This window comes from Rhinolophus sinicus, linkage group LG12 (assembly GCF_036562045.2).
Source record: "Rhinolophus sinicus isolate RSC01 linkage group LG12, ASM3656204v1, whole genome shotgun sequence".
Lineage (NCBI taxonomy): Eukaryota > Metazoa > Chordata > Mammalia > Chiroptera > Rhinolophidae > Rhinolophus > Rhinolophus sinicus.
In genome coordinates, this window is record NC_133761.1 from 43,419,786 (window position 1) to 43,446,804 (window position 27,019).

General features: G+C 50.2%; 1 protein-coding gene across 12 annotated transcripts in view; it reads left to right on the forward strand.

Moving 5' to 3' along the window:
* Positions 1–27,019, forward strand: part of DISC1 (DISC1 scaffold protein) — a 337,450-nt gene that overhangs the window by 23,472 nt on the left and 286,959 nt on the right. For 11 of the 12 annotated variants that reach the window (XR_012490698.1, XR_012490699.1, XM_019712899.2 and 8 more), the window contains exons 2-3: positions 13,234–14,180; positions 20,027–20,096. Coding sequence is in view for 10 of the 12 variants with exons in the window: in XM_019712899.2 (XP_019568458.2) it covers positions 13,234–14,180; positions 20,027–20,096 (1,017 nt within the window). In the remaining 2 variants the exon portion in view is untranslated. The remainder of the gene's footprint in view (positions 1–13,233; positions 14,181–20,026; positions 20,097–27,019) is intronic. The other variant, XM_074316484.1, reaches the window with a different exon arrangement.

A 27,019-nucleotide genomic window follows, 5' to 3' on the forward strand; every position in this document is an offset into this window, starting at 1 on the left:
CATCGAGGCTGTACTGAGAGAAGGGGGTGTGGACAGCGGCTCAGAGCACAGGCTCTCTAGGGAACCACCTTGCAAGGAAGAGCTCAGTCACATTCCCCAGCTGAGAGAGCCCAGGCTTGAGAGGCACGCTTGGGCTGCGAAGTGGATGGAGGCAGCTTTGCACGCGAACCCTCTTGAGCACTGTTCTGCCTCCTTCAAGCCTTGTCCCCCTGCACTCCTGAACAGTAGGTTCCTTTCTGAGGGAGAGTTAATTGTACAGACCGGTTCACATGGATGACTTGAATTCCATAGAGTGAGGCAATGTCTCAGCCCCGCTGGCTGATGTTGCCCGCTGGGGGTGCCATCCCTCACGGACGCACACTCACCATCCCTCATGGACGCACACTCACCTCCCTGGTCGTCCCTCATGGACGCACACTCACCTCCCCGGTCGTCCCTCACGGATGCACACTCACCTCCCCCGTTGTCCCTCACGGACGCACACTCACCTCCCCGGTCGTCCCTCACGGACGCACACTCACCTCCCCGGTCGTCCCTCACGGACACACACTCATCTCCCTGGTCGTCCCTCACGGACGCACACTCACCTCCCTGGTCGTCCCTCATGGACGCACACTCACCTCCCTGGTCGTCCCTCACAGACGCACACTCATCTCCCCGGTCGTCCCTCACGGATGCACACTCACCTCCCCCGTTGTCCCTCACGGACGCACACTCACCTCCCCGGTCGTCCCTCATGGACACACACTTGTCTCCCCTGTCGTCCCTCATGGACGCACACTCATCTCCCCTGTCGTCCCTCACGGATGCACACTCACTGTCCCTCACTGATGGACACTTACCTCCCAGGTGAGTGTGGCCGTGGGCTGCACGAGTGACTTCCGCCTGGTGTGACCTAGCTGGGTGCTGGTCTGTGCCCAGCTGTGATATCTAAGAGTATGTTGCCACCTCAGTCTGGATTCTTGCCCCCAGGGGAGCAGCAGCACCTCCGGCTCTTTGTCTCCTTGGGCAGATGGCCCTGATCTGGGAGTTTCCATGATATCTATCTGGTGGTAGTGACTGGTGGAGACACTGGCATCTCATTTTAATAATTTAAAAATCATGTAAGAGGCCACTTTGGGAACCAAAGCTTTCAGGGGAGTTTCGTTGCTCCCAACAGCATGGAAACCTCCTGGTATGACCAAAGCACACTTCAGACATGTGAGCATCAAAGTGCCCGGGGAGACGGCCGCAGCAGCAGAAGGCACCACAAAGGCACAAGAGACGCGGTTCTTTATAATTAGTTTGTGCTGTTTGAATGTCAATGATACTTGGAAACAGTTTGCTCTCTTAAAGCACCCTAAGTACTCCCCACTGTAATCTTCATCAAGTATTAATTTTAGGTGTATGAAGGTTAACTCCAGTCCAGCCTCTGCCTAGTTATCAACTCCAAATGCTAATGGTGTTTGAATCAATCAGAAGGATTTGAGCTTTCTGGATGCAGTCACGGCCTCGTATGACTTGGAGGCTTTATAGGGTATCTCAGAGTGAATTGAGACTAGAGAAGTGTTTTGAAAGGAGAGCCCTCAAGTGTAGGCAAAAGACAATCATATTATAAAGTTTCCTTCCATGTCAGACCCAGTTAAGTTACAGGTTGCTCTCAGCCCTTCACCACCCATCACACACCAGAACTGAGTGCCTGTCTTTATCACACAGGGATCATATAATGCTGATTTCTTTCTTATTCCCTCACACCAATATATAGAGTTCCAATACTGGAATGTGGAAAAAATACCGAACTTCCTCTCGTTTTCTAGTAGGACCATTGGGCAGGACATTTGCAGTGCTATAATTGTATCATTTTTAAGGGCAGGCATTGAAAGTGGCACAAACCTTTGATGTGGGCTTAAATTCTGAGTATTACAAAAATTTAGTGCAAAGTAGGGACCTTCTTGAAAGATGCTCCAGTCTCTGGGATACTACTTATGTGTGAAGGGCTGACAATTTGGGATCGTTTTTTAATAAACAAATCTCACAATGGGCATGCAAAGCTGGGCATTTAGAAAGCCAGGAAAATAAGCCCGTGCATAAAATATGGCATTAAAGAGCTAACTGAGAACTTTGTGGATGGACCAGCATGAGCAAAGCTGTCTTTTGTTAGTTGGGGATGTGAGAGCTGGCGGCTGCGCTTTGCTGTAAAAAGCAGGAGCAGAAATGTAAGTTGTTTAGTTGTTTTGAAATAACAGCCCCAGAGAGGGCTCCTTCTGGTTCATCCATATTTTATTAGGGCAGCAGTTAAAAAATTCATTAGCGACACCCATCTGTAGCTAGCAGCACTCTTGAGGGGGGTTCAGATGGCGATCGGATTTTTGAGTAGTGCTTTACATGGAAAGAAAAAGACAATCATTTATGAGAATTAATAGCACCATGGAGAGGATGTTCAGTGATTTCGGAGCAAACCCTTCCCCGTGGTTTATGAATTTCCTGCTGCCAAAGAGCTCAGCTACCTGCTTCAACTGGAGGAAGGAGCTCGAGGCATAAAGAGGAAAGAGAAGAGAACAGAAAATTGGGTCAGAGAGTTGGGCAGGGGTTGGTCCACAGAACATAGGTTGTGTCATGTGACACGGTGCTGGATGCTATATGTGTACCCATATGTGTGGTATGTCCACACGTGTATGTATGTGTGTATATGTGGGTGTAATGTGTGTATGTGTATATATATATGTGAGTGCTGTGAGTGCACGTGTGTATGTGTGTAGTGTGTGTATGTGTGTAGTGTGTATGTGTGTACCGTATTTTGTCATGTATAATGCGCACTTTTTTGCTCAAATTTGTGAGGGAAAAATAAGAATGAGCATTATACACGGGTAGTACTAATTCCGTATCTATATAAATGTTTTTAATTCTTTTATTTATGCTTATGAGTTAAAAGTGTAACTCTAGAAATCAATAACAATATCCATATGCAAAATAATACCCTGGAGTATGATAATCAGTTCTGTTGAACTTACGACAAACTTGCAATGAGGAAGAGTTCTTGGCCTTCTATGATGTGTAAATATCGTAAATTTGTTACTGGTACGTAAAATTTCTTATACCTTGTATCTGTTCTTGTGTTTTGTACTATGAAATGGTACAAAATTATTTGTTCCATAAAATTTCTTGTACCATAATATGTTAAAAAATAAATGCTAAAATTCCTTTATAATACCAAAAACAAGTACTTAAATGTAAACAAATAAAAATTTGAGTTAAAAAATTAAAATGAAAGATTTTTTTCCCCCTGAAAGTTTGGGCCAAAAACGTGGGTGTGCATTATACACAGGAATGCATTGTACACATCAAAATATGGCATATGTATGTGTGTGCGTGTATATGTGTATATGTGAGTGCTGTGTGCATTTGTGTGGTCTGTATGTGTGGTGTATATGTATGTATGTGTGTTGCGCATGCGTGTGTATATACGTGTGTGTATATATGTGGTGTATGTGTGATGTATATGTATGGTGTGCATATGTGTGTATGTGTGGTATGTGTATAAGCATGTATGTGTGTGTAGCTATGGGTGTGTGTGCTTGTGTGTGTGTGGTGTGTGTGGTGTGTGTGTATGTGTATGTACATGGATGTTTGTGTGGTTGTATGTGTGTATGCATGGTGTGTGTATGTATGGTGTGTGTGTATGTGTGTGGTGTGTTGTATGTATTGTGTGTGTAGTGTGTATGTATGGTGTGTATATATGTGTATATCTGTGTGTGGTTGTGTATGTGTGTATGTGTGTAGTGTGTGTATGTGGTGTGTATGTGTGTATGTATGTGTGTGGTGTGTGTATATGTGTGTATGTGTGTGGTGTCTGTGTGTATATATGTGTGTGTGGTGTGTGTGGTTGTGTGCATATTTGTGTGTATGTGTATGTGTGTGGTGTGTGTATGTGTGTGGTGTGTGTGTATATGTGGTGTGTGTGTGTCTGTCTGTTTGTGTGTGTAGAGACCCGTTGCCCCCTGGGAGTTTCCTCAGTACCAAAATAGGCTTAGAGCCTGAGCTGAGGCTGCTCTGATTGACCTTTGCCTTGAACTCTGCTCCAGGTGGTCATGTCCAGAAGCCTTTGGTTCAGGATATTTTTGTATTTATTCCTGAATTGTAAATAAAAACAGTTTTGAACGGTTCCTCTGTGCCACGCATGGGACAGAGCAGTGAAATTCATCACATCGTCTATGGCCATCAGTTCTGTGCATTAGAGTCCCATGTTATAGACCGGGCGGTACGAGCACTCAGCTGTACCTAACTCACCAGGCTTCCCTCAGAAATGGCAGTGCTGGATTTTACATACAGGCATTGTGCCTCCGGAGCTCATACCCTTTCCTACTGCAAAGTACAGGTTCATAAATCGTGTATGCTTGTGTGTACATGTTTTTTATTTTTTTATTTTTGGGAAATATTGGGGAACAGTGTGTTTTTCCAGGATGTCAAGTCATTTTTTTTTTTCCAATCTAGTTGTGGGGGGGTTGTGCAGCTCAGCTCCAAGTCAAGTTGCTGTTTTCAATCTAGTTGTGGAGGGCGCAGCTCACCAGCCCATGTGGGACTCAAAACAGTGACCTTGGTGTTATGAGCACCGTGCTCCAACCATGGAGCCAACTGGCCATCCACCAGTGGCTCAGCTCCAACCTGAAGCCGTTGCTTCTCACTGGACCATGTGGGAATCGAACCGTTGACCTTGAGGTTATGATCACCGTGCTCCAACCACTGAGCCAACTGGTCGCCCAATGTGTACATGTTTTTAAAGTCAGCTTTCTGTTGTGGAATACTTACAGATTTATAGGAAAGTTGCAAAGATAATAGAGTCCCTTCCCCTCTCCCAGCTTCCGCTGACGCCACAGCTTATGTAATCCTGGTGCAGTTACCACAAATCACAGACCAGCATTGGTGCAGTGAGCTAAGTCCCAGCTCTTACTCAGATTTCACCAGTTTTCCCCCAGCGTCTTTTCTTTGTTCCAGGATCCAGTCCAGGACCCTAGGCTGCAGGTCACATGCATGGGCCGTGACCCTGAGCCACCACAGTGGGCTGCCTGTTGAGCCGCTGCTGGCCCAGCTGTCCTCCCAGCACATTAGGGAAGTGACATAGTTCAGCATGGCCCTCCTGCTGGCCTGTCCTCCTGGGAGGTCATGCTGTGGGGCCCAGAGCTCCGAAAGCGGAAACCCTGTGTGTGGGAGAAGATTTAGAACAGACATGTGGGGATGAATTCTAAATACCGACCACACTTTGTCCACATGTAGTGGTTAGCAGCTAAGGCCACATTGTTACTAATTTTAGTTGTACAAAGTGACATAATAGCTAGACATTTACACCCCTCACAAAATGATAACCCCCATCCCCAATCTACTACTCCTCTGACATCGTATATAGCTATTACAATTCCATTGTAAAGCCACATTTTAAGAAAAGAAAAATGCTGGGGGAGAGAGAAGAGTCTGCAAAGGCACAGGCTCTGCACTGTGGGGAGTGTCACGGTTTTGGTGCTTTCGAGTTCCAGGTGTACTAGGAGGTTCAGTAGGACTGTCCCCCAAAGCAGAGGCTCTCAACCCTGGCTGCCCACTGGGGTCACCTGGGGAGCTCCAAGATGCGCCCTGGCAGAGTCCCCCTCCCCGGCATTGCGACCTCATCCATCTGGGGTATGGCCTGGGCTTCGGAACTTTCAAAAGCTACCCCGGTGACTCTAACGTGCAGCTACCTTTGGGAACCACTTGCTCTACTCTCACTGTTAGAGCTGAGCTAAAGCTAACGGCAAGGGGTGCCAAGTCCTACACATAAGAGAGCAGTGCTGGGTGCCTCCGGGTTGCCTGTGGTGTGACTGCTGTCTCACAGCCAGCACCTTCTGGAGTCACAAATGGTGTCCTCAGGGCATTTCTGGTCACTTCTTTCCCAAGCCCTTCTCTTGCAGAATGCCTCCTAAGGCTTTCTGGCTTGCACACCACATGCTTCCAGCCTTCTCTCCAATGCAGGTCCCCTCCCTGCCCCCACTGTAAGCCACCAAGGCTGCTCAAGCTGCCTTCTGCCTCTGTCCCCACAGCTGCATAACCCTACTTGAGTCCCAGCCGCTCTGAACTTCCTCGGGCTGTCACCCCTCCATTGCTGTGTACTTGCGATGACCTCACCCTCCTCTGTGGCCTCTGTGGCCTCATCCTGTCAGTTCCACCCCAGGGTCAGCTCCTTCAAGAGGCCTTCTCCTGCTGCCTGTGCTGGGGTTGCTGGCAGCCTGGTCTGCATAGCGTGTTCACTTATCTGCCCTCTCCACGGCGCTGTGAGCTTCAAACAATGGTCACGGAATAGCTCACAGTTATAAAAATTATGTTTTTATACACAGGTTTGCATCTACTGTTTGAGAATGGTAATATAACCAGCACCCATAGAACAGCTTAAGAAATGGAAGGTTACCCCCTCAATCCCTTAGGGCACCCCCCATCAGTTTATGCTGGTTATCATTCTTTTGCTTTTTTTCATACGTTTAGCACTCTCTCTCTCCTGTGTTCCACGCAGAACAACCTTTCCACTCTCGCTGACTCAGGGCTGGCACTGTAGCCAGTTAAATCACAATTCAGTGTGAGATTTGTCCCTTCTGACTGTGAGGCTTTTGTATGAGGTGATGTCTGCAGCCAGGGAGTCACAGCTCTTGCATTTGGGTGACCAGGAGTCTGATGGGGGAACAGACAGAGCGCTGCTTTCGTGGCACTCTGCTGGCCTCTGAGAGGGCATGTCCTGCAGGCCGGTTGGCGTCCACACCTGTAGTGCATGCTGCTTTGACGAGGATGGAAAGGCCAGCTCAGTTTGGTGAAGTGGCTCTGCTTGCCAAGAGCAGCTGGTGACACTCACGTCCAGGACAGTCTGCTTATTGATGGGATGGAACGTGATGGTTTGTGAATGGCAGCTGTCAGCAGGCCCAGTGCGGGCTCCTAGGCGATGGCTTTCCGGGCCTCTGGTAGGAGACTTGAAGGGGAGTAGGAAGGATGCTTGTCTTGTGTAAGATTCTCTCTTTCCATGTGTATAGCTACACTCTGTGTAAATGTGTATGTACATGCACACTTACATTTGTATTTGTATTACCCTTGGGTGCACACACACACACACACACACACACACACACACGCTCACACCCAGGCTCCTTCATACTCACAGAAGGGCTGTGGAAAATGCATTCCTTTTGGACTTCCAATTTCAGGCCAGACTTAGGCTTAGGTTGTTGAGGGTGCTGCCTGGTGTTAGGTGTGGGCATTTTGTGTGGACGAGTGTGTAATAGTGGAAGACAGTGAGTAAAAACAAAGGTGTTGCAGACTAAGCCATGTTTAAAGAGACGTGGGCATCTGCATAATGAGTTAGGATGACTTCCATCCCTGCTACATCACCAGCATTTGGGGCCGGGGTGCTGGGCTGCTCCTGTCTGCAGCCCACACAGCAGCTAGTGTTGAGTGAGGTGCCGCACAGTGAGAATGGGAATGAGTCCTGGTTGATTCTCCTACACTGGCACTTGCCTTGCTCACTGGATGCTGTTACGATGACCGAAGGCAGCTCTGAATCCTCAGGTGCTGTCCGGACTCCAGAAGAAGTGAACCTGAGCTACTAGAGAGTTTGTGCTCACTGTATATTATCTGACTCTGAAAACAAGTTAACCCATAGAGATGTGTGGTTTCTTTTTGACTTGGAATCTTTGGTTAACCTGCACGTTTTATAAAAGTCTTATGCCCCAACCAGGCCAAGCAGGATTAAAGCTCCTTCTGTGAAAAGAATAGACTAATTTGCGTTTCCACTGTACATTCATACTGTCATGCTTAGAGAAGTCATTCTGGGCTTGTTCGTCTCTAGCTGTCCTCTGCGTTGTCAGCAGTGGCCTCTGGGTCCCTGTAGCTCCCTGAGGGTGCAGACAGGCTTTCCTCGGGGGCTTAGACTCTGAGGTATGGGGCAGCCAGGAGACTTGCCCCAGTTCACGGGAGAATTTTGTGTAGATTTTAACTTGGGGTCAAGTTTTAAGATCTTCCAAGTAAATTTATGAGTAGCATGTTTTGTTAAATTGCATGTTTTGGATTTCCTGTTTGAAAATGAATATTGTCTGTCCAGTGTGTGTAGTAGGACTTTGGGGGTATTATGAGGACCTCAGGAAGCTTCTATGGCATAAGTTGGGAACAATTTACATACACCCAGGAAAATAACTAACAGTGCTGGCTGTTAATAAACAGGGGAAAGGAGTGATGTGGGTCATTGGTGAAGCCCTGGGACGAGGTGATCAGCTGCCGGGGGCGGGAATTGGGGCCAAAGATGGAACGGATTTGGGTGGGTGAAGGGGGAGCAGTAGGGGCAGGACAGACGGGGCCAGGCTGACCTGGCTGCTTCACATCGGCTTCCCCGCGCTTCCCAGCACTCAGGTCAGCAGGTGTCCTGGCACCTCACCCCGGTGTGCACAGGCCCTTGGCTCCCGGCAGCATCCTAAGCCCCTCTCTCACTTCCCTCCCTTCTCAGAGTTCACTGGGCCTGATGGGGTGGAGACGGGGTCCTACCTAACCAGGGACCAGCAGGTCTGCACGATGGAGAGGAAGTCAGTGCCTGCCCCGCCTCCCTCGAATGTATCGTGGAGAAGAGGGCTGTGCGGGTGGAGAAGGCCAGGTGAGGCTGTGGGGATGGAGAAGGCCAGGTGAGCTGTGAGGGTGGAGAAGGCCAGGTGAGGCTGTGCGGGTGGAGAAGGCCAGGTGAGGCTGTGCGGGTGGAGAAGGCCAGGTGAGGCTGTGGGGATGGAGAAGGCCAGGTGAGCTGTGAGGGTGGAGAAGGCCAGGTGAGGCTGTGCGGGTGGAGAAGGCCAGGTGAGGCTGTGCGGGTGAAGGCCAGGTGAGGCTGTGCTGGTAGAGAAGGCCAGGTGAGCTGTGAGGGTGGAGAAGGCCAGGTGAGCTGTGAGGGTGGAGAAGGCCAGGTGAGGCTGTGCGGGTGGAGAAGGCCAGGTGAGGCTGTGCGGGTGGAGAAGGCCAGGTGAGGCTGTGGGGATGGAGAAGGCCAGGTGAGCTGTGAGGGTGGAGAAGGCCAGGTGAGGCTGTGGGGATGGAGAAGGCCAGGTGAGGCTGTGGGGATGGAGAAGGCCAGGTGAGCTCTGAGGGTGGAGAAGGCCAGGTGAGGCTCTCTTCCTCAGCCTTTCCAGGGCCAGATGGGCAGAAGGAAACCATGTCTTCGTTTTACAAAGATCAGAGGGCCCAGTTGGCTTCCCCGGGCCAACTCTCGGAACCAGCCTGCACTCTGGCCGTCCCTTGCCTTGCCACCATCTGCTTCCTCATCCCCCTCTTCCCCTCCCCCAGCAGTTAGGTGTCAGGAAGAAATCTTTCTCTCCAAGGTCTGACTTCATCAGATCCCTTCTTACTACATGGCGCCAGGGCAGGGCTTGGATTTTAAACAAATCCACAGGGCAGGATTTCACGCAGGACATTAAGTGATAATTGATTCTGGTCAGAGGCGACTTCATGAGCTTCCTCAAAAAATAAAAATTGAAAAAAGAAAAGTGCAAAAGGGGGACTTTGGTTATGGGGAACTGCGGTCTCCCTAGAGGTTTCAGAACCTAATGTGGGTTTTATCTAACCCTTCCAGCCCATTCCAGAAGTGCCCTCCAGACCTGGCTGTCAGCCCCTCTGCCCTCCCCTAAGGGTTAGGATGGATAGTGTGTGACAGTGTGCTTCTCAGGCCACCTCTGGGAAGGCCCGCACCAGGATGTCTGAGCGCTCAGGTGGGTGCAGGAGCCTGGCCATCTGCAGCCTGACTCTTCCCTCTCTCCCCGCATCTGGTGCCCACTTTCCTCATGTCTGGGCTTCTTGCTGGTGGCTCACGCAGCACCTTGGCCCATGGGCATCTTACCGGAACCCCAGTAGGACCACGGGTTCCCATGGAAACTGCTTTGTGCAGTGACTAGAAGCCGCCTGGGGGTTTCAGAACCCTCGGTGGAGCAGCTTTAGAAAAGGCTATGCAGGCTGAAGTGCCCACACAACATTTGAAAAGAAATGAAATTCCAAACAAATTATTTTCCACTGAGCATCACTCTTTTAACTTTGGAAGGGTTATTTGGGTCACTGGTACTTGCACCAAAAAGCAATTTAAAAGATAATATAGATTTCACAGGACTCTTTTCTCAAGATAGGAAATTGCTGAATTGTTTTCTTTTGGTAACTGAAGTCAGAATTCAGTGTTCTTTCCACTTCCTTTTGGATTCATTGGTTTTTAAAAAATATTTTGCCAGTTTTATGGGGCATAGGAGAGTCCTTCTCAGCCTCCCTCTGGTCCCCACCCACCTCCAGCTCCTGTGCAGACTGTTCTTGTGATCAGAAGCCTGACATCCTCAGATGATGAAACCCCAGAGGGAAAGCACAGGGTCTCCTTCGGACCAGAGAGCATGGTGATCCAATCTGGTCTATTAAAATTAAAAAAAATATTTAATTGTAGTAAAATACATATATCACAGAATTTAGCATTTCTAAGCGTATAGTTCATTGGCATTGAGTACAGTCACATCTGTTATGCCACCAACCCCACCACCATCTCCAGAACTTTCTTATCTTCCCAGACTGACACTCTGTCCCCATTAAACACTCACTCTGCTCCCCCGCAACCCCCCTGACGCCCCACCCCCACTCCCCATCCCCAGTCCCTGGCACCCACCTTCTCCTCTCTGTCTTTCTGTCTCTGTGACTGTGACTCCTCTAGGGACCTCATATGAGTGGAATCACACAGCAGTGGTCCTTCTGTCACCTGGACCTCCAGGTCCATTCGTGTCGGAATGTTCTTCCTCATTAAGGCTGAGTAATGTCCCCTTGTTTGGATGGACCATGTTTTATTTTGTTTTGATCATAGCCATCTTAATGGGTGTTCCAATTTGGCTTATTAATGCTTCCCTCTGTACATTTTCATGCCCTTTTCTACTGATTCCAGCTCTTCATGACCTCTGTCCTGAGAAAAAAAGAAAAATAAGTGTTTCTGTTGACTTCTTGTCGTTTCAAGTTTTCATCCTAAGTGGTATACTTGTGGGCAGAGGATATAGAGTGAGTGTGTCATCTGCAGCCATATAGACCTCAGTCCTCTCTCCCTCCCATTTACCCACCCGTCTGCCCACCCACCCATCAGCCCTCCGTCGGTCCATCCATCCATCCGTCCATCCACCCACCCATCTGCTCACTTGCCCAACTGTCTATCCAACCTCCCACATGTCCATCTGTCTACCCATCCACCCATCCACCCATGCACTTGTCCATCCATCTGTCCACCCATTTATCCATCTACCCACCCATCTACTGACCCATCCATCCATCCACCCACCCATCCATCCATCCACCCACCCACCCACCCACATATCCACCCACCCACCCACCCACCCACATACCCACATACCCATCCATCCACCTGCATCTATTCATTCATTCACCTTTTGTTAAACAAATTGAATGTAAGACATTGTGCTGGTTTATTGTTCAGTAATGAGCAAAATGGGTCTTGGAAAACTATGATCTGGGAGTTCTGCGGAAAACTAAAACCGCCTGAACTTTCATTCCTTCATTTATAAAGTCAAAATTGTATCGAGCTCCTGGGGTTGTAGCTTTAACGCCTCCCTCCTTTCTTTCATCCTGACTTCCTGTCCCACCCCTGGTAGCCCGCGTTCTCTATCGTCCCTTCACGACAGGCTTCCAGAACTCTGTGCACTGGGTGGCATTAGCCCTTTCTGGGTCCCTGCAGTTGGCACACCCAGTTGGCAAGAGCAGGCCAATGGGTGAACACGTGTTGGGCTCCCTTGTCCACAGATACTCAAGTTCAGGGAGCAGGTGGCTCCTGCGTCCTGGTGCTCATTTCCCAGGGGTGATCGGTGACACCGTTCCAGAGACTGGTGTGTGCCATGGCCATAACTGTGGGACCCTAGGCTCCTAGTCTCTCTGTTTGCTGTGACAAAGCTCCTGAAACCTGCTGTGCTCTGGGAGGCATGGCAGGAGGTGCGGGCGGAGCAAGCTCTGTGCCATGCCTGGCCCCAGGCCGTGGATGCCAACCGCTGTGGTTACTGCTGTGCCTTCTATCTCACTGCCTGGCCGCGCGGCCGGGCCCAGGGCAGAGGACCGCCTGCAGTGTGGTCAGGGGACGTCAGCGCTGGTCCCTGCACCACTTGCAGGCGTTTCCGGAATGTCAGCTTCTCTGAGCCTCAGTTTCCTTAACTTTAAAAGGGAAGTTATTTTCCTGGTCTGGTTGATTCATATGATTTTGGTAGAGAGCGAACGAAACTGATGTAGATGAAGACACAGGTGCCTGTGAGAAGCCAGGTGTCTGTGCAGAGTAAAAATAATAGGCAGCACTTCTGTCACACTTGTTGCGTACGTGTGCCAGGCACTGTTCTCAGTGGTCTCTGTGTAGTAACTCATTTAGTTTAACGCTCACATGACCCTACCCCATGAGAGGGGTACTGTTACTACCTGCATTTTACTGATAAGCGGACGGAGGCACAGAGAGATTAAGTAACTCGCGGAAGGTCACACAACCAGCAATGGCACAGGCAGAGTTTGAACCAGGCAATGCGGTGCCAGAGCCTATGCTCTCAATGGCTATACTCTCCTGCCTCTGTGAGGTGTCAGCATGTTTTATGGTTTCTGTTCCTCTTACATAGCTGGGAGGGGAGCACAGCCCCTGGTTGGGAGAACACATGAAGCAGGGCCTCATGTCACCCACTGTGTGAGAGGAACTGACGAGCATAAATTTTGTCACAGCCAGCTTCTTATGGCCCGCGGGCGTGCAGGGTCATGGACAGCTCAGATAACAAAAAGTCATGTATTGTTCGATGACCAGCTAGAATAAGTGGCTGTGTCTCATTTTGAGGGGTATGCTGGTGTTTGGTTTCAAGTCATTTGCTTTCTAGGCCGACCCCGATGAAAGTGCTGATGTGCCTGAAAGACCAACAGGCAGAAGCCGGAGGGGTCCGCAGAGCGGCTGCGGTTGTCTCCTGTGTGCGTGCCAACGTGCAGGCGGAGCTCCTAGCAGGCCAGCTGCGCTGCCAGACAGCGGAGCTGGCACCTGTGTGCTTTCTACATGGTTCAGCAAACACTTTCTAGGCATTATCAGGGTTTTCGTGCCTGGGTGGCCTGTGACCCCTGAGCCAACATCTCAGGTGCCCCGGGAGATGACCTCTCAACCGAGGGATGTTCTCCAAATGCAGATGCTGCAGAGCCCATCAGACCTGTGTGTTTAATATGCTGTTTTTTTCTTCCCAGGCAGCCAGGATTGCCTGCCGCCTGCAGTGTCTTTTCGGAGGAGGCGGCTGGCACGGAGGCCGGGCTACATGAGAAGCGAAGCTGGGCCCCAGATCGGGTTCCTCTCCCCTGCCGTGGGCACGCCGTCCTGGGCGCAGGGGCGGGAGAGCAGTGAGCAGTCCCACCACTCCGAGGCCAGGGCTGGAGGGCATGGCCTTGACCCTGGAGGCCAGTGGCGAGACCCGGTTCCCACGGGCACAGCAGCCTCGGCTCTGACCTGTGTGGGTCACCTGACCTTGGTGGCAGGGACCTCAGCTTGCTTTGGGGTTCAGTGCAGAGCTGCCACCAAACTGCCGCAAAGGCTGACAAGGTCGTGTGGCCCTGGGGACGTTGGGTGTCACAGGGAGCTTCCGTCCATGGACAGTTCTGAGGCCCCGGGCCCTCTCCGGGATGCAGCCTGTGGTGAAGGAGCAAGGTGCACCTGGACAAAAGGTTGTCTGTCCCCAGAGGAGGTGACTGGCACCAGCTGCAACCTTGGAAGTGGCCCCAAGGCCCCCTCCGCCCCTGCCGACTCTCAGGCGGCCTTCACCTCCAGCTTTAGCTTCATCCAGCTCTCAATGAGATCTGCTGGGGAACGCGGAGAAGCAGAAGGCTGCCCCCCATCCAGAGAGGCCGAGGACATGGGAGCCAAGGCTGCCAGCTTGGACAGGCCCTGCGAGGACCCTCGACTTCTCTCTCCCCCCTTCAGTCTCAAGGCTGCTCAGGGCCTGGCAGACTCTGCCCAGACCGCAGAGGGCAGCCCCAGGCTGGAGTGGGAGACGCTTTCCATGTGGGACGCAGACGCTGCCTCCTCCTGCTTCCCAGACCCTTCATGGTTCGAGGGGTCTCCTCTCCGCTGGGACACGCTGCTTAGGAAATGTGAGCCCGTGCTGCTGGACTGCCTGCAGATCAACCGCAGGCAGCTGGAGGTCAGTGTCCGCTCAACATCTGGGGCCTGGCGTGTCACATACTCAGATTAGCTGTGGGCAGAGGGCAGGAAATGAGTGGCCCTGGGGTTACCAACTTCCCCGTAGAAGCTGCAGCAGTGCCTCTGTGGCTGCACTTCTGTTTCTGCTCCTTCAGTCTGAGCAGTCAGTCCTCGTTTTCATTTCCTGCCATACAGGTGCTCAGATTTGCTCTCTGCTGGGCCACAGGCTCCCCTGCCCTTTCTGGTGTGGGTCAATGCAGCCTGGCTCTGCCTTGAAACAGGAAACGGGCCGGGGGGCAGGGGGACGGCGCTGGCTGGTGTGTGGGGGTGAGATACAGATAGTGATGCCGACGTTGGGGTCCTGCTGTGGTGGGGACTGCCTGCCAGACTTCGTTTCTGGTCCTGGAACCCCTCAGGCCCTCAGTTTCCTTATTTAAAGCGATTATATTGTACGGGATGGTTTTGTGGCTCAGATGAGATGTAAGTGCTTCGGAACAAGTACAGACAGTGTACTTGTACGTCAGCATCATGCCGGTGCTGGCCCCCCACTATGTGACAGCTGGGAGCAGCTACGAGTGGGCAGGCTGGTTCTGTCCCAAAAGTTCCCAGAGAATCCCGGGCAGAGACGCTTTGTGTCCAACCCATTGGGCTGTGTGGCTCGTCCAAGTCAAAGACTGTGTTTTCCTTCTGTGTATGTGTGCACACGTGTACGTGTGCATGTGTGTACATATGTACATGTAAGCAGCGAAGTAGGGCACCCACTCAGGCATTTGGTGGAAGTACCTGCAAATGTGAAGGTCACATCCATTCCCAGTACACACCTCAATTACGTTCAGTTCTTCACCTGTGGCCAGATGTCCGGCCCTCAGGGACCTCAGCCCAGCCGTCTGGTTTGTACAACAGGGAGATAGCGAAGCTGGGCCAGGTGTGCAGGTCCCTGTCCCCAGGTGAGGCGTGGGGTCCTCGAGTTAGACGTGTCCCAAACTGATGCCACTAAAAGCTGTTTTAAAGGAAAGGGCCTCATTCTTGATAAATATTTGTTGATTTGAAATAATAGAATCCATCCATTCAGTTCCTTAGAGAAACTGCAACCCTCCTCACAGCTGGTCAGTCTTCAGCCCTGTGAGTCCTACAGCTGACCCTCCTTTCATGGCCACGGCCCTGGGTCAGCTCCTGGTTCACGCTCACCTGGTTTTGCAAGTGATTCTTGCCGCATTTCCCTTCCTCCAGCGTCTCTTCTCCTGTTCATCCTCCGCTTGCCCAGCAGTTATCCTCTGGAGCAGTGGCGGCCAGTGGTGTTCCCTGGCTTGAAACCTCTGGTGGCTCAGTGTCCCTCGGGACAGTATCCTGCTCCTTGTCATGATGATTGAGCCCTTTCCCACCCATTCCAGTCTTCCCCGGTGCCTTAGTCCTACCAGCTCGGCCATCTGTGCTGCGTCCTGTTCCTGCAGACACCGGGCAAAGCCGTGCCTCAGGCCTTTGCTCAGTTTCCCCTCTGCCGGGCATTTCCTTCCCACCTGCCAAGTTCCTGTTTATCCCTTCTGGTGTGGCTCCAAGGCCGCTTCCCTGTGAGATGCCTCCTATGCCGTTAGACCAAACGGACCCCTCCTTCCATTTTGTTCCCATAGCACTTTGGATGTGCCCCGTTATAGCACCCACCACATCTAACTGTGATTCACTTGTGGGTCCAAGTTCCGCGTGGACCATGAGCTTCATAACTACAGGCTACGACTCTTAGGCACTTTGGGACGTCTGGTGCCTAGCATACTTCCTGGCCCTCAGCAGATGCTCTCTTCATTTTTCTTCTTAGTGAAGTAATTGATCTTGTTAAGATGGACCACAGATATCTGGCAGATTGCTTGGATTGACTGTCTAAGGTATGAGAAGAGAATCTGAGAGGCAGACACACACAGAGGACAAAAGCACTAAGGGGCCCTGGTCACCAGTGCTGATGGGCGGCTCCTTCCCCCACACCAGGCTCTCCCCTCGGCAGCGGGGTGGCCTACAATTGGACTCGATCCTGGCACTGTTTACCTAGACACAGCATCAGGTCCCGCAGGGTAAGGCCCCTCTCCCCAGCCACACAGACACCAGTGGAACATGGACTAGTAGTATCTGGACACAGTTTATCTGTAGTGCAAGTGTCTTTGTGGTCATATAACACTTGACTTGGACTGGGGCAACGCCATGCCACAGTCAATGATTCGGATGTCTGTTGTGTGAAAATTTCACTTTGTATGATGGGTGAGGTGGGAGAGCCGCCCAGGCCACGGGGTTCATAGGAAGGCAGTTGTGTTTCAGTAGGAGGAAGAGACTCCCGGTAGCTGATGAGGGGTTCGCCTGGGGAGGCCCTGCTTTTTTCATCCTGTTTGTACTGAGGCCCCAGAGTGCTCGTTCAGGCTACTGGGGACGCCTTCAGGATTGGGACAAGGAGTGGGCTAAGGCTCTTCAAAAAGACCCTGTGAAAGATTGGGACGCTAGTGTTCTGCGGCCTTTTAGGTATTGCAGTCTAATCCCTTAGAATATTAAGTAAAAACGCAAATCAGGAATTTGAGTTTTACCTCCTTTTAAAATAGTCCGTCCTCAGTATTCACGGGTTCTATATTTGAGAATTGGCTTACTTGCTAAAATTCACTGGTTAGTCCAAAGTCAGGGTTGGAAATGCTTTCCTGGTCGCTTCTGGACGTGCACAGAAGGGCTGAAAACTAGCCGCCCGACGGCATGTCCCAGCTGAGTTGGCTCAAGGCGATGCTCTGCCTTTTTGTTTCAGCTCTTAGCCTGTAAGTAAGTATCCTTTTCAGTAGGTTTAGTGCCATGCTTTTCATACTTTTTATGCCTTTTGTTGGTGATTGCACTGCTTCAAATGGCCCCGGAGCGAGCTGCAGTGCTGTCTGCTGCTTCCACGTGCAGAACGTCTGCCATGCCCCATGTGGAGAAAATGTGTGTGTTAGAAACACTCCGTTCAGGTGTGAGTTCAGGGTTAATGAACCAGCAACATATATTAAATGTGGTGTCTTTTAACTGAAACACACATGAAACAAGGTGATGTATTGGTCAGGTGATAAAAATGTTGTGCCCAGGGGCTCACAGGGAACTAACCCTGTGCTTCCCCCAGGCAATGGTTCCATATTTGCTGACTGAGTGTTCACGGACACTTTATAGAACAGAACTACCATGAATGAGAGTCGGCTGTGTGTTTTATGCTGTTTAGAAATAGCCACCCAGGGACATTGCCAGGGCGCGGGGGCGGCTGAGAAACTTGTGATAAGAGGAAATGCTAACTAGGTGTGCAGGCAAGGGAAGTGGGGCGAGCCCTGCAAGTCAGGTCCCCCACCCCTCCCCAGGCTGTGGAAGCTGTAGGAAAAGGAGAGAAGCTGCCTGCCTCACGTGGCTTGTGTCACTGCATGAGATGTGCCCATCAGTGGTTGTGCTTCCAGCAAAGATGGACATTCAGGGCATCAATTCCGGGTCCTACAGGGATAATTGGACAAGAGGGGTGAAGTGAGGTGACCGTTGGCTGAGAATGGAGTTTTCTCTGACTTTCTCTCCTGTAGTTGTTCTGCTCTAGCTCTAGGTAAGTGCTTCATAATCTCATCGTTTGGCTGAGGCCATGGTAATACAGCCTTTATCGCTAACACGTAGGACTAAGTTCCTGATAAAATTTGCACTTGTAATGAGGAGAATTCAAGGATAAAAGGGTTGACATGACCATCCATTTGTTCTTTCATCCATTCAGAAAGTATTTGCTGACGACACTAGCGCAACACCTGGTTTTGGAGATTGTATTAGTTACAGTGTGTTAGGAACAGACAGCCACACAGTATCACAGGCTTAATGTAACGCAGTCATGTTTTCTTGCTCATGTTTCTCCTTCTACAGAGGTGGCTGGGGGCTTGGCTCCACTGAGTTACTCAGGACTGCAGCTTGTACCCCCTGAATATATGGCCTCCTCAGTCACTGAGTTAAGGGGGACACTCGGGGATCCTACAGGAGCAATTAAATGCATCAGTGCTTAATTGTGACCTCTATCATTTCCGCTCACACCCGTCAGCCAGACCAGGGAGGGGAGGGGGTGCTGTCGTTCGAGTGTCCAGAGAAGTGCAGAGCTGGATCACGGTGAGCGCTGCCATTTCTACATGGATGCAGAAGAGTTCTCACCTGCAGATGCTCAGGGGTGAATGGAATGCACAACGAAATGAAGCAAAACAAAACTATCGCTGTAACACGGTGGATATAAGTACCGAGATAACTGCCTACAGCTCCATGCTGCTAGTGGTCCGATGAAAAACCTGGCATCCTCTTGACTCTTTGTAACCCCCACACGCGATGTATTAGTAAATCCTGTTGGTTCTGTCTTCCACCAGCCCTCTTCTGAGTATATCCAGAAACAGATCACTTGTCACCATCTCCACTGCTTCCGCTATAATCCACGCTCTCATGCCCTCCTTCCCGATTGTTTCCGGAGCATCCTCCCTCCCTCCTTCGGCCCTTCCCCACAGCGGTCAGAATGAAGCTGTTTGAATATAAGTCAGATCACGTGTCTTTTTGCTCAAACTCCCCAACAGCTCCCCATGACCCTCGGAGTAAATTATGCACTTTTAAATGGCCTTCTCGTCTCTTGGGTGCATTTCTCCTCATCCCTCTGACCTCATCGTCTGCGATCTCCCCTTTAATCGCTGCTCTCCAGACCTTGTGGCCTTTTGCTTTGCTCTGCAACACCAGGAAGACTCTGCCCAGGGCCTTGATGCTGGCTTTGCTCTCCTTGGAACGTTTTTTCTCCCAGGGTTCCCTCCCTTACACTTGTAAATCGTTGCTTAAATGTCACCTCAGGGAGATCTTGTTTAAAATCGCAGCCCCACTGTCTACCTGCATCCCCGATCCCCTTACTTCTACTTTTTTCTTCTTTCATAGCAATACTCACTTTTTAAGGCACCATAAAACTTGCTAATTATCTTTATTCTTTGTCTTCCTACACAAGAATGGGAGTCTAGAGGGCTATGAATTTTGTGCTGCATCTCAGCCAGACACCTAAGAGGCACTCAGCAGATATTTGTTAAATGGATCGTATGGGTGGAAGCAAGTGCAGGTCACAGTGGCAGTTCATGGAGGCAGTACAGAGGGAGGACATGTAACACAGACTGGAGGGGGTGACACCTGAGCGAGTTGGAAGCCAGCAAAGACAGGACGAAGGTGGTTTTCAGGGAACCAGCCCAAATCCATTCACTGATAGGACAAGAATCCAGATCAGAAAATCCCTGGGCCTCCTGTAGAGAAGAAAAGTGATTGCAAATGAACTGTTGGTGATTCTCAGACAAATGATGGGACCATTGAGTGTGCTTGCGGGTCAGATAAGACAAAGTCCTTTTGTGCGATGGGAAGTCTGTGAACCTTGGGACAACATACAAGGGTTTTATGAAGTTTTTCTGTCACACTTCCCCAGACTGCAGGAAAGTCTGCCTCTTCTCTTGGTTTCTCTTCCAGTTTTCCTCTGTTTACCTTCATAATTTTAATGGGATTTTTAGAAGAGACCTATTGGTCTGGTTGGGAAATTTATATTCCTTTTTATTATGCATTTTTTCATGCAGATAAAGGTACAGTGTGATGTTTTTGTTTAAAATAACATTCTAACTCTGTATTTTATGCTCAAATTACACTTATATAACTTTCTTTTTGAGAAACAAATACATCTGGCTTTGGAAAAATGTACATTTGTGGTTCTTTTTAAGAAGCAGAATAAAGAAGTTCAGTTTTAAAATAGTTTCTAAATGCTCTTAGCTTTACTAAAATAAGTTTGTGTGAATGCTGTTGTAATTTGGTTTTCATTTTTCCCCCTTCAAAACAACGTAGGTAAACTCCTTAAGGTTAAAGCTTCAGAAACTCCAAGAAAAAGCAGTTGAGGATGACGATTATGATAAGGGTGAGTTTTATTTTGTGTGTTGATTATTTGTTCTTTCCCCCAAATGTCCCCTTTCTCGTTTCCTCCTCGCTCAGATCTGTCTTCTTCACCCCACATGAATCGTGCAGCCCGTTGCTCTGCACTCGGTGACACTGCACTACTTTACAGGACTATTTTATGGGGATTTCAAAGCACTTTACGAGCATGAATCCTTTGGGTTCTAAGTATAATTTTAGTGATTGTCCAGGAACATGGGCTTCCTGCAGATTAGCTACATTAACTCGCTATCTGCCTGCCCACGGTGGTACGTCTGTAAATGACCCATTCGTCAAAACATATTTGTTGAACACCTGTCATGTGCTAGACATGGGGGCAGAGATAGGAAAGCAAGGAGACAGTCCCTGACCTTGTGATGTCTGTAAGATGAGCCCTCACACAGCTTTGTGGCTTCTTACTGTCCAGGATGAGAGAGAAAATGGGATGGGTTTGAGAGATGCCAGGGTGTGCCAAATGGGTCGAATGTATCAGGTTTCCATGAGGGTGGCCCAAATACCCAAAGTAGAAAGGAGATGTAACAACATGAGAACAGAAAATGGAGGAGTTGGTCAGCAGCCAGAAAAGAATGGTTAAAATGAGGCACCCAAAATAGGAGTTGGAGCGGAAGCAGATGAGGATGGCGTGGTGACTGAACGCACACAAGGTAGAGTGTGTTAGAGGGTGGGCACTTTGGATGCTGAGTGCAGGACGTTCACTCAGTGCTGCTGGATGTGGGGAACAGAGAGCTTAAGGTAGCGCCCGGGCTCCGCCAGTCACTGTGAACCTGACAGGTGCTCCTGGGATGACCAAGTGCGGCAGACCCAGGATTGGCCTGGACGTAGCGCGTAGACTGAAGGATGCTTCTGGAAGCTGCTTCATCTTGAGGCTTGGGTCTTCGGCCTAATGGACCCCCTCTGAGATGCCCAATGAATACTTCACAGACCATTGGAGTGGGGGCACTACAGGAATGGGGTGAGTGGACCCAAAAGGAAGCAGGTTGCAAATCCTATTGTAGGAAACACCTGGAGCCAGTGCTGTGTGGTGTTCTTATTCCCTACACGATTGAGGTGGCCTTTAGAAAGTGATGGGGTGGGGGGAGGAAGGAGAGGAATTTAGGAATGGAGGTGAAACTCTCTGAACTCTCCCACTCCTCTTTCTAGACAGGCCGTCTTGACTGCATAACGATACTAGGTGAGGATGGGTGTGTGAGAGAGGAGGCAAGTCTGGGGCAGGGGAAGGTGCCCCCTCAAGCCTGGTGCAGCTGTGGACGGAGACAGAGCAAGCAAGCTGGGCCAGTGCACCCTCTGACTTTCGTCTGTGAAAGTCACTTAAACCTAGTTTTGCCTTGAAATTAATTAAATCCAGTTTTAAAGCTCCTCACTATCGCACAATTTTTTTTTGACTGCCGTGGGCTGTCTTGGAATTGTTTTTTTGTTTGTTTGTTTTTACCTTTAACAACACAGCTCTTGCTGTAACACACAAGGCTTATGGCGGGTGGAAAATCAGACTCTTTTTGATCAAGACCTGGTGAACTTTCTCGACTCGGTTGTCTCCAGTGGCTTCGTTCATTGGAGGCCTCACTTCTTTAGTCTTTTCTCCAAGTATCTCTGAAATACCTAAGGGGAGAGGGTTGCATAGGCTGCACCTCGTCAGGGCGGCTGCAGTGCGTGTTTCTGTGTTTTTGCTTGTTTGCACGTCGCTGTCTACTGAAGCTAAGTTCGGGGCAGGGCCTGTGTTGTGTGTCACAGTGTCCAGTGACTGGCACGCGAGCTGCTCGAGAAGCCCTGGGGCTGTTCTCCAGGACAGCTAGGCCCCGGGGCAGTGGCCAGCAGGTCCCAGGGGGCTCAGTCCGTGCACTGTGCCCCCCTGGTCCACCAGGAGTTCATGGAGCGGACAAGCAGCCTGGTAGCCACTTAGCACCGAGTCACATAACACTCTCCCGTTTACGTTCCCTAAACCTGTGTGGTGAGAGATAAATGTTCTTGTGAGATGTGCGAGGTGCCTGGTGTGTTGAGTCAATGTTTCATGAGTGAACACATACATGACTGGCTGACTAAATGCACAGGGACCACGGGTGGCAAGCTAGAGGGAGCCCAAGGGGGGACCAGTGGGGCTGCTCCTGAGCTCCTCTGCAGTCACAGCACGAGGGGTGAGGGTGGGTTTTGTGCAGAAGCTGGTTTGTATGTGAAAAACACCTTCTGAGCATTCGTTGTATATAACAGAGCTTCTCAAGCTTTGACATAATCTGAATCATCTGGTAATGTGTTCAGTGCACATCTGGCTAAGTCGGTGTGGGGTGCGGCTGGAGACGCCCCGGGTCTCATTGGCTCCCAGATGATGCTCACGCCTGAGCCTCATCGGCGGGGTGGGTAGGAGGCGTGAACGGCACCGTGAGCGCGTCCTCAGGATGTCCATCTTGGGCAGTATACGGCCCTGGAGGGGGTGACACATCAGTGATAGTGAAGCTGTTCACAGCATGTCCCTCGACATCCAAAGGGAGTCCCCAAAGGGGAGAAAGGACTTCTGCTGGAGGCTGAGATGGTGAAGGGTCAAAGCCCTGTGGAGGGATGGGCATTTACGGGGCTTTGAAGGGCGAGTAGTGTAAGGGAGGAAAAATAATTTTCCCTCCCCCTTCTAAGTCCGGGCTGGTCTAATAGTCAAATTGACATGAGACAGATTAACGGGAAAATAACCAGATTTATTACATAGGTACATACGGGGGCTTCCTAAGAATTGGGGACCCAAGGACAAATGGGGCACTTGAGGCTCATACATTGTCTTGAACCAAGGACAAAGGGGGGCAGTGGTTTGGACTTGAAAAGGAGGGTAGGCGGTTCACAGGTAGATGAGAAGGAACAAACACTTGGTGAATAGACTTGCCAGAGCCCAGAAACCCATAAACGGGGGATGCAGAGGGGAGTCTGGCAGACACACTTCGCGGGTGCCTCCCCGTCTGCCACACCTCATTATATCATGCTAAGGTGACAGCTCCCTTTCTTTAAGCCTGCTTTTCTACCTGAATTCCTTTAGGTAGGTAAGGGAGGGGAGTGGGAAAAGGTTCTTGAGTCTTTCATTTCTTAAAAATAACAAGCTTAAAATACTATCCCTAAAAAGGCATACTTTGGGGCGCAAAACCCTGTCCCCCGTCAGTGGGATGCATTCAGAGAAGGTAAAGAGGTGGAGAAGCCGCCATAATCACCTGCCACCATCCAAAACTGTGTTTGTTTAGAAATGAGACTGGAAACTGGCTGTTGTCTGACATGGGTTTCTGCAGGGCCCAGTGCACGTAGTGGCACGTAGTAGGTGATCAATAAATTGTCACACATCATTGCGAAGCCATTAGGGAAGTTTGCACAGCATTGGTGGAGAATTTGTTTTATTGGGATTTATTGAAATAGGATTTGAGTAAAGTTTTCTTTTCATTTAGTCTATCCAGGGCTACTACTGTGTTCCCCGCAAAATAAGACCTACCCTGAAAATAAGCCCCGCTTAAGATCGTCAGCCAGATGGACGCATTTAGTACGTTATGACGATGTTCCCGAAGCAGATGACATGACTGTATTTGAATAAATATAGATTGTTGTACATGAAAAAATAAGACATCCCCTGAAAATATGCCCTAATGCGTCTTTTGGAGCAAAAATTGATATAAGAGCTGGTCTTATTTTCCAGGAAACACAGTATCAAACACTTTAAGAATTGTTGACATTCCTTCACACTCAGCGTTTACAGTTTTTGTGGGGACGCATGTGTTCTTCACTGTCAGGAGCAGCGGTGCCGGTGCTGCTGTGCTCTGTCTCAGGACCAGGTCTGTGGGTGTCTGAGGTTCGCCAGGAGAATCCAGAGGGCGGCCTTATCTTGTTGGTTTTGTTCCTCTTCCGCCTTTCTTTTCCTTCCCTCCCTCCCTCCTTCCTTCCCTCCCTCCCTTTTTTCCTTCCTTCCGCCTTTCTTCCCTCCCTCCCTTATTCTCTCTTCTCTCTCTCTGTCATAAACGTGACTTTGTATTAGAGAAAGGAGCAGCTGACACAGAATAAGAAGATCCATGTTTTACCTCATTAAAATGCTGGCACATTTACCCACTAACACCATGTGGGGAAACCGTCTCAGGGCTGTAATTACATCTCTCCCTTGCTGGGGAGGTAAAGTTAACATTTCCTTATGGCCTTGTGTAAACTGGGAGGGCTTGGCAGAAAAAGAACCGCACTTCTTGGTATTGCCTTAGGGTCTTTCTCCAGGAGGCTCAAAGGCTTCATTGGTTTTGTCGCATTAATGCTTGTCCCATGTCTGTAGTCAGCAGAAGGGCAAGTGTGAAACCTCTGAGTCCTACAGAGGGAGAAGCTGCCGTCCAAGGTGGGGTGAGGTCTGTGATTTGCTGGGCGTGGGGAAGAGGAGAGTGTGGACCGATTTTCAGTGTGGTTACTTCTAGTTGTTCCTGCATTCACTTGTGGCCTATAATGTCCCCCTGCCTGCCACCAGTCCACCAGTGACCATGCCACCACTTCACTTCTGACGCGAATGAGGCGAGGCTGTGAGGAAGAAAGCAAAATTTTGGGAGTTCGCCATTTCAGTGCCTCCCAATGGTGTGATGTTTGGCATAGCCAGCTTTACCCTGCCTGCTCAGAATTTCCTTCTCAGAGTGGAAAGTGCCAGCGTGGAATTAGTTTCCCTATCCATTGTCTCAGGCAGTATCTGTGATGACAAAATTCTAGTACAATAAAAACGTGAGGCATTGGAAGAAAAATGGCCACAGTAGAGGCCAAGCGTAAAACCACTTGGCCAGCTGTGACTAGCTCTTATCCAATTTGCCAGAATCTTTGTTTTCGTCATTAGCAAGATTTCTCTACCCACAGCTGCTCTTTGGCATAGTGTGCCGACACCCTGTTGTCATGGGGCGCTCCCACTTCCAGACCTCCTTCAGGGCTTGGCGTCTGTGTGGCTTCCTGGATCAAATGCTTAGCCTCAGAGCCCCTGCTTTCTCCTCTCAGAACTACAGATGTGAATGAGCACAGTGAAAGTCCACAGAGTCCTTGTAGAGAAGAGAAAGAAGAAAACAAGCATTAATAGAATCCAGCCATTTTCATATCCCCGGGACTGCCAGGGTGGATGGGAGGTGAATACCATTTGGGGGCCCAGGGAACAGAAATGCCGATCCAGCAGCCGTGTTGTTTCTGTCTGACTGAGAAAGTGGGCTGCACTTGGCACCGTCCCTGAGAGACGCGTCCTGGAGACCGGTACTCTCACATGTTCTCAGAGAAGGACTCTGTGTGCTTTCTGGCTGCAGCCCCCAGCACACTGCCTTCCTGCTCTCCCTGCGTTGTCATCCTGGCCTGTGGCCTACAGGCCATCGTCCCATTGCTCTGAGGGGTGCTTGCAGTAAGAGTCCCCTTGTCCTGGGATGGTGAGGCTCCCATTACAAACAAAAACAATAGCTCGAATCTTAAATAGTGACGAATGCCAGCACACAAGCCTGCAGACTCAAATGTGCGCGGGAAGCCTTCATGGGCTGACAGCCCAGCCCTTAGCGTACAGAATCAGACTCTCCTGTAAACAGGAAGAGAGGCCACGGCAATGTCACCTAGCGAAGTCAGTGGCATTTTGTACACATGCGTTTTCTATGCTTGCTTATGGTAATGTTCAGCTGTCACATGTCGGCAGGCTGGGCACTGTCCCACACGTCGTCTCATCACGTCCCTGGGTCACTGTGGGGGGATCGTCACCACCCCTGATTTTGGGGCGAGACCACGGAAGCTGCTGAGGGACAGCTGTGGGCTGTGGCCAGCCACCCACTTTGCCTCCCACCTCACAGGGCCCAGAGCATTGGTGTCCCAGTGTGGGAACTGAGCTTTATAGGACTTCTGGGGATAAAACCTAGCTAGGAGATTTCTGGATTCTGGAAACTTAGTCCATGACAGCTGGGGAGGAGATGGACGGGCTCAGCACTGGGGGCACCCAGAGATGTGCGGTGACTTGAAACAATTAGGCTGCTGGGAAATCAGCACTTGCATTTGTCCCACTTTACTCTTCAGCATTTTTCTCACAGGAGCGAAAGCTTGTGTCTGCCTCCTCTTACTTTAAGTCAAATCTTAAAAATTGGGAGATGAGCTGTACTGAAAAGCAAGCATAGAAAACGCATGTGTACAAAATACTATTGACTTGACTTGGTGACATTGCCGTAGCCTCTCTTCCAGTTTACAGGAGGGTCTGTGATTCTGTACGCTGAGGGCTGGGCTCTCAGCCCGTGGAGGCGTCACCATCTGGGTTTGCAGGTTTTTCCTGAGAGCTCAGGATGCCGTGAATGGGGTCACACCTACCTTGGATTTGAGCCTTGTGCACAGACCCAGGTGTATCTGCATGCGACGTGCTTCCCTTTTGTTTGTAGCTCAGGAGGTGGTTTCAGAGCAACTCCTTTCTTCCTGGGATGCCAGCTGGGTGCACCTCCAGCTCCTTTCTGGTAGTGAGGTAAGGGATTGGTGAGGAATCCTGGTGCTCTGCAGGTGGAAGCTCAGTGCAGGGGATGTCCCCTTTTGATGGCCACGTCACAGTATGTTCTCCAGGCTGGTGGGCCTCTGCTTTGCTTTCCGTGACTTTGACGAACTCGGCCTGTCCTCCAAGGACCGTGTGGGGTGTTGTCATGGTGCCTTATTCATGACGAAAACTGACAGCTCCAAGGTTAGACGTGCTGCTGAATACAAAACATCAGGACAAAGAAAAATTTCTCTCTCTCCTCTCTGTAAGTAGGTACAGTAATAGCTAGGTTTTTTAACATCTCTGTTGACGAACATTTCAGTTTATGAACGCCGTAAACCCAGAAGTAAACGCTTCAGTTTTCAAACACGCCTCAGAAAGTCGAACATGTCACGCGGCTTCCGCTGAGTGCAAGATCCTGAGGCCTAGCTGTCGGCTGTTGA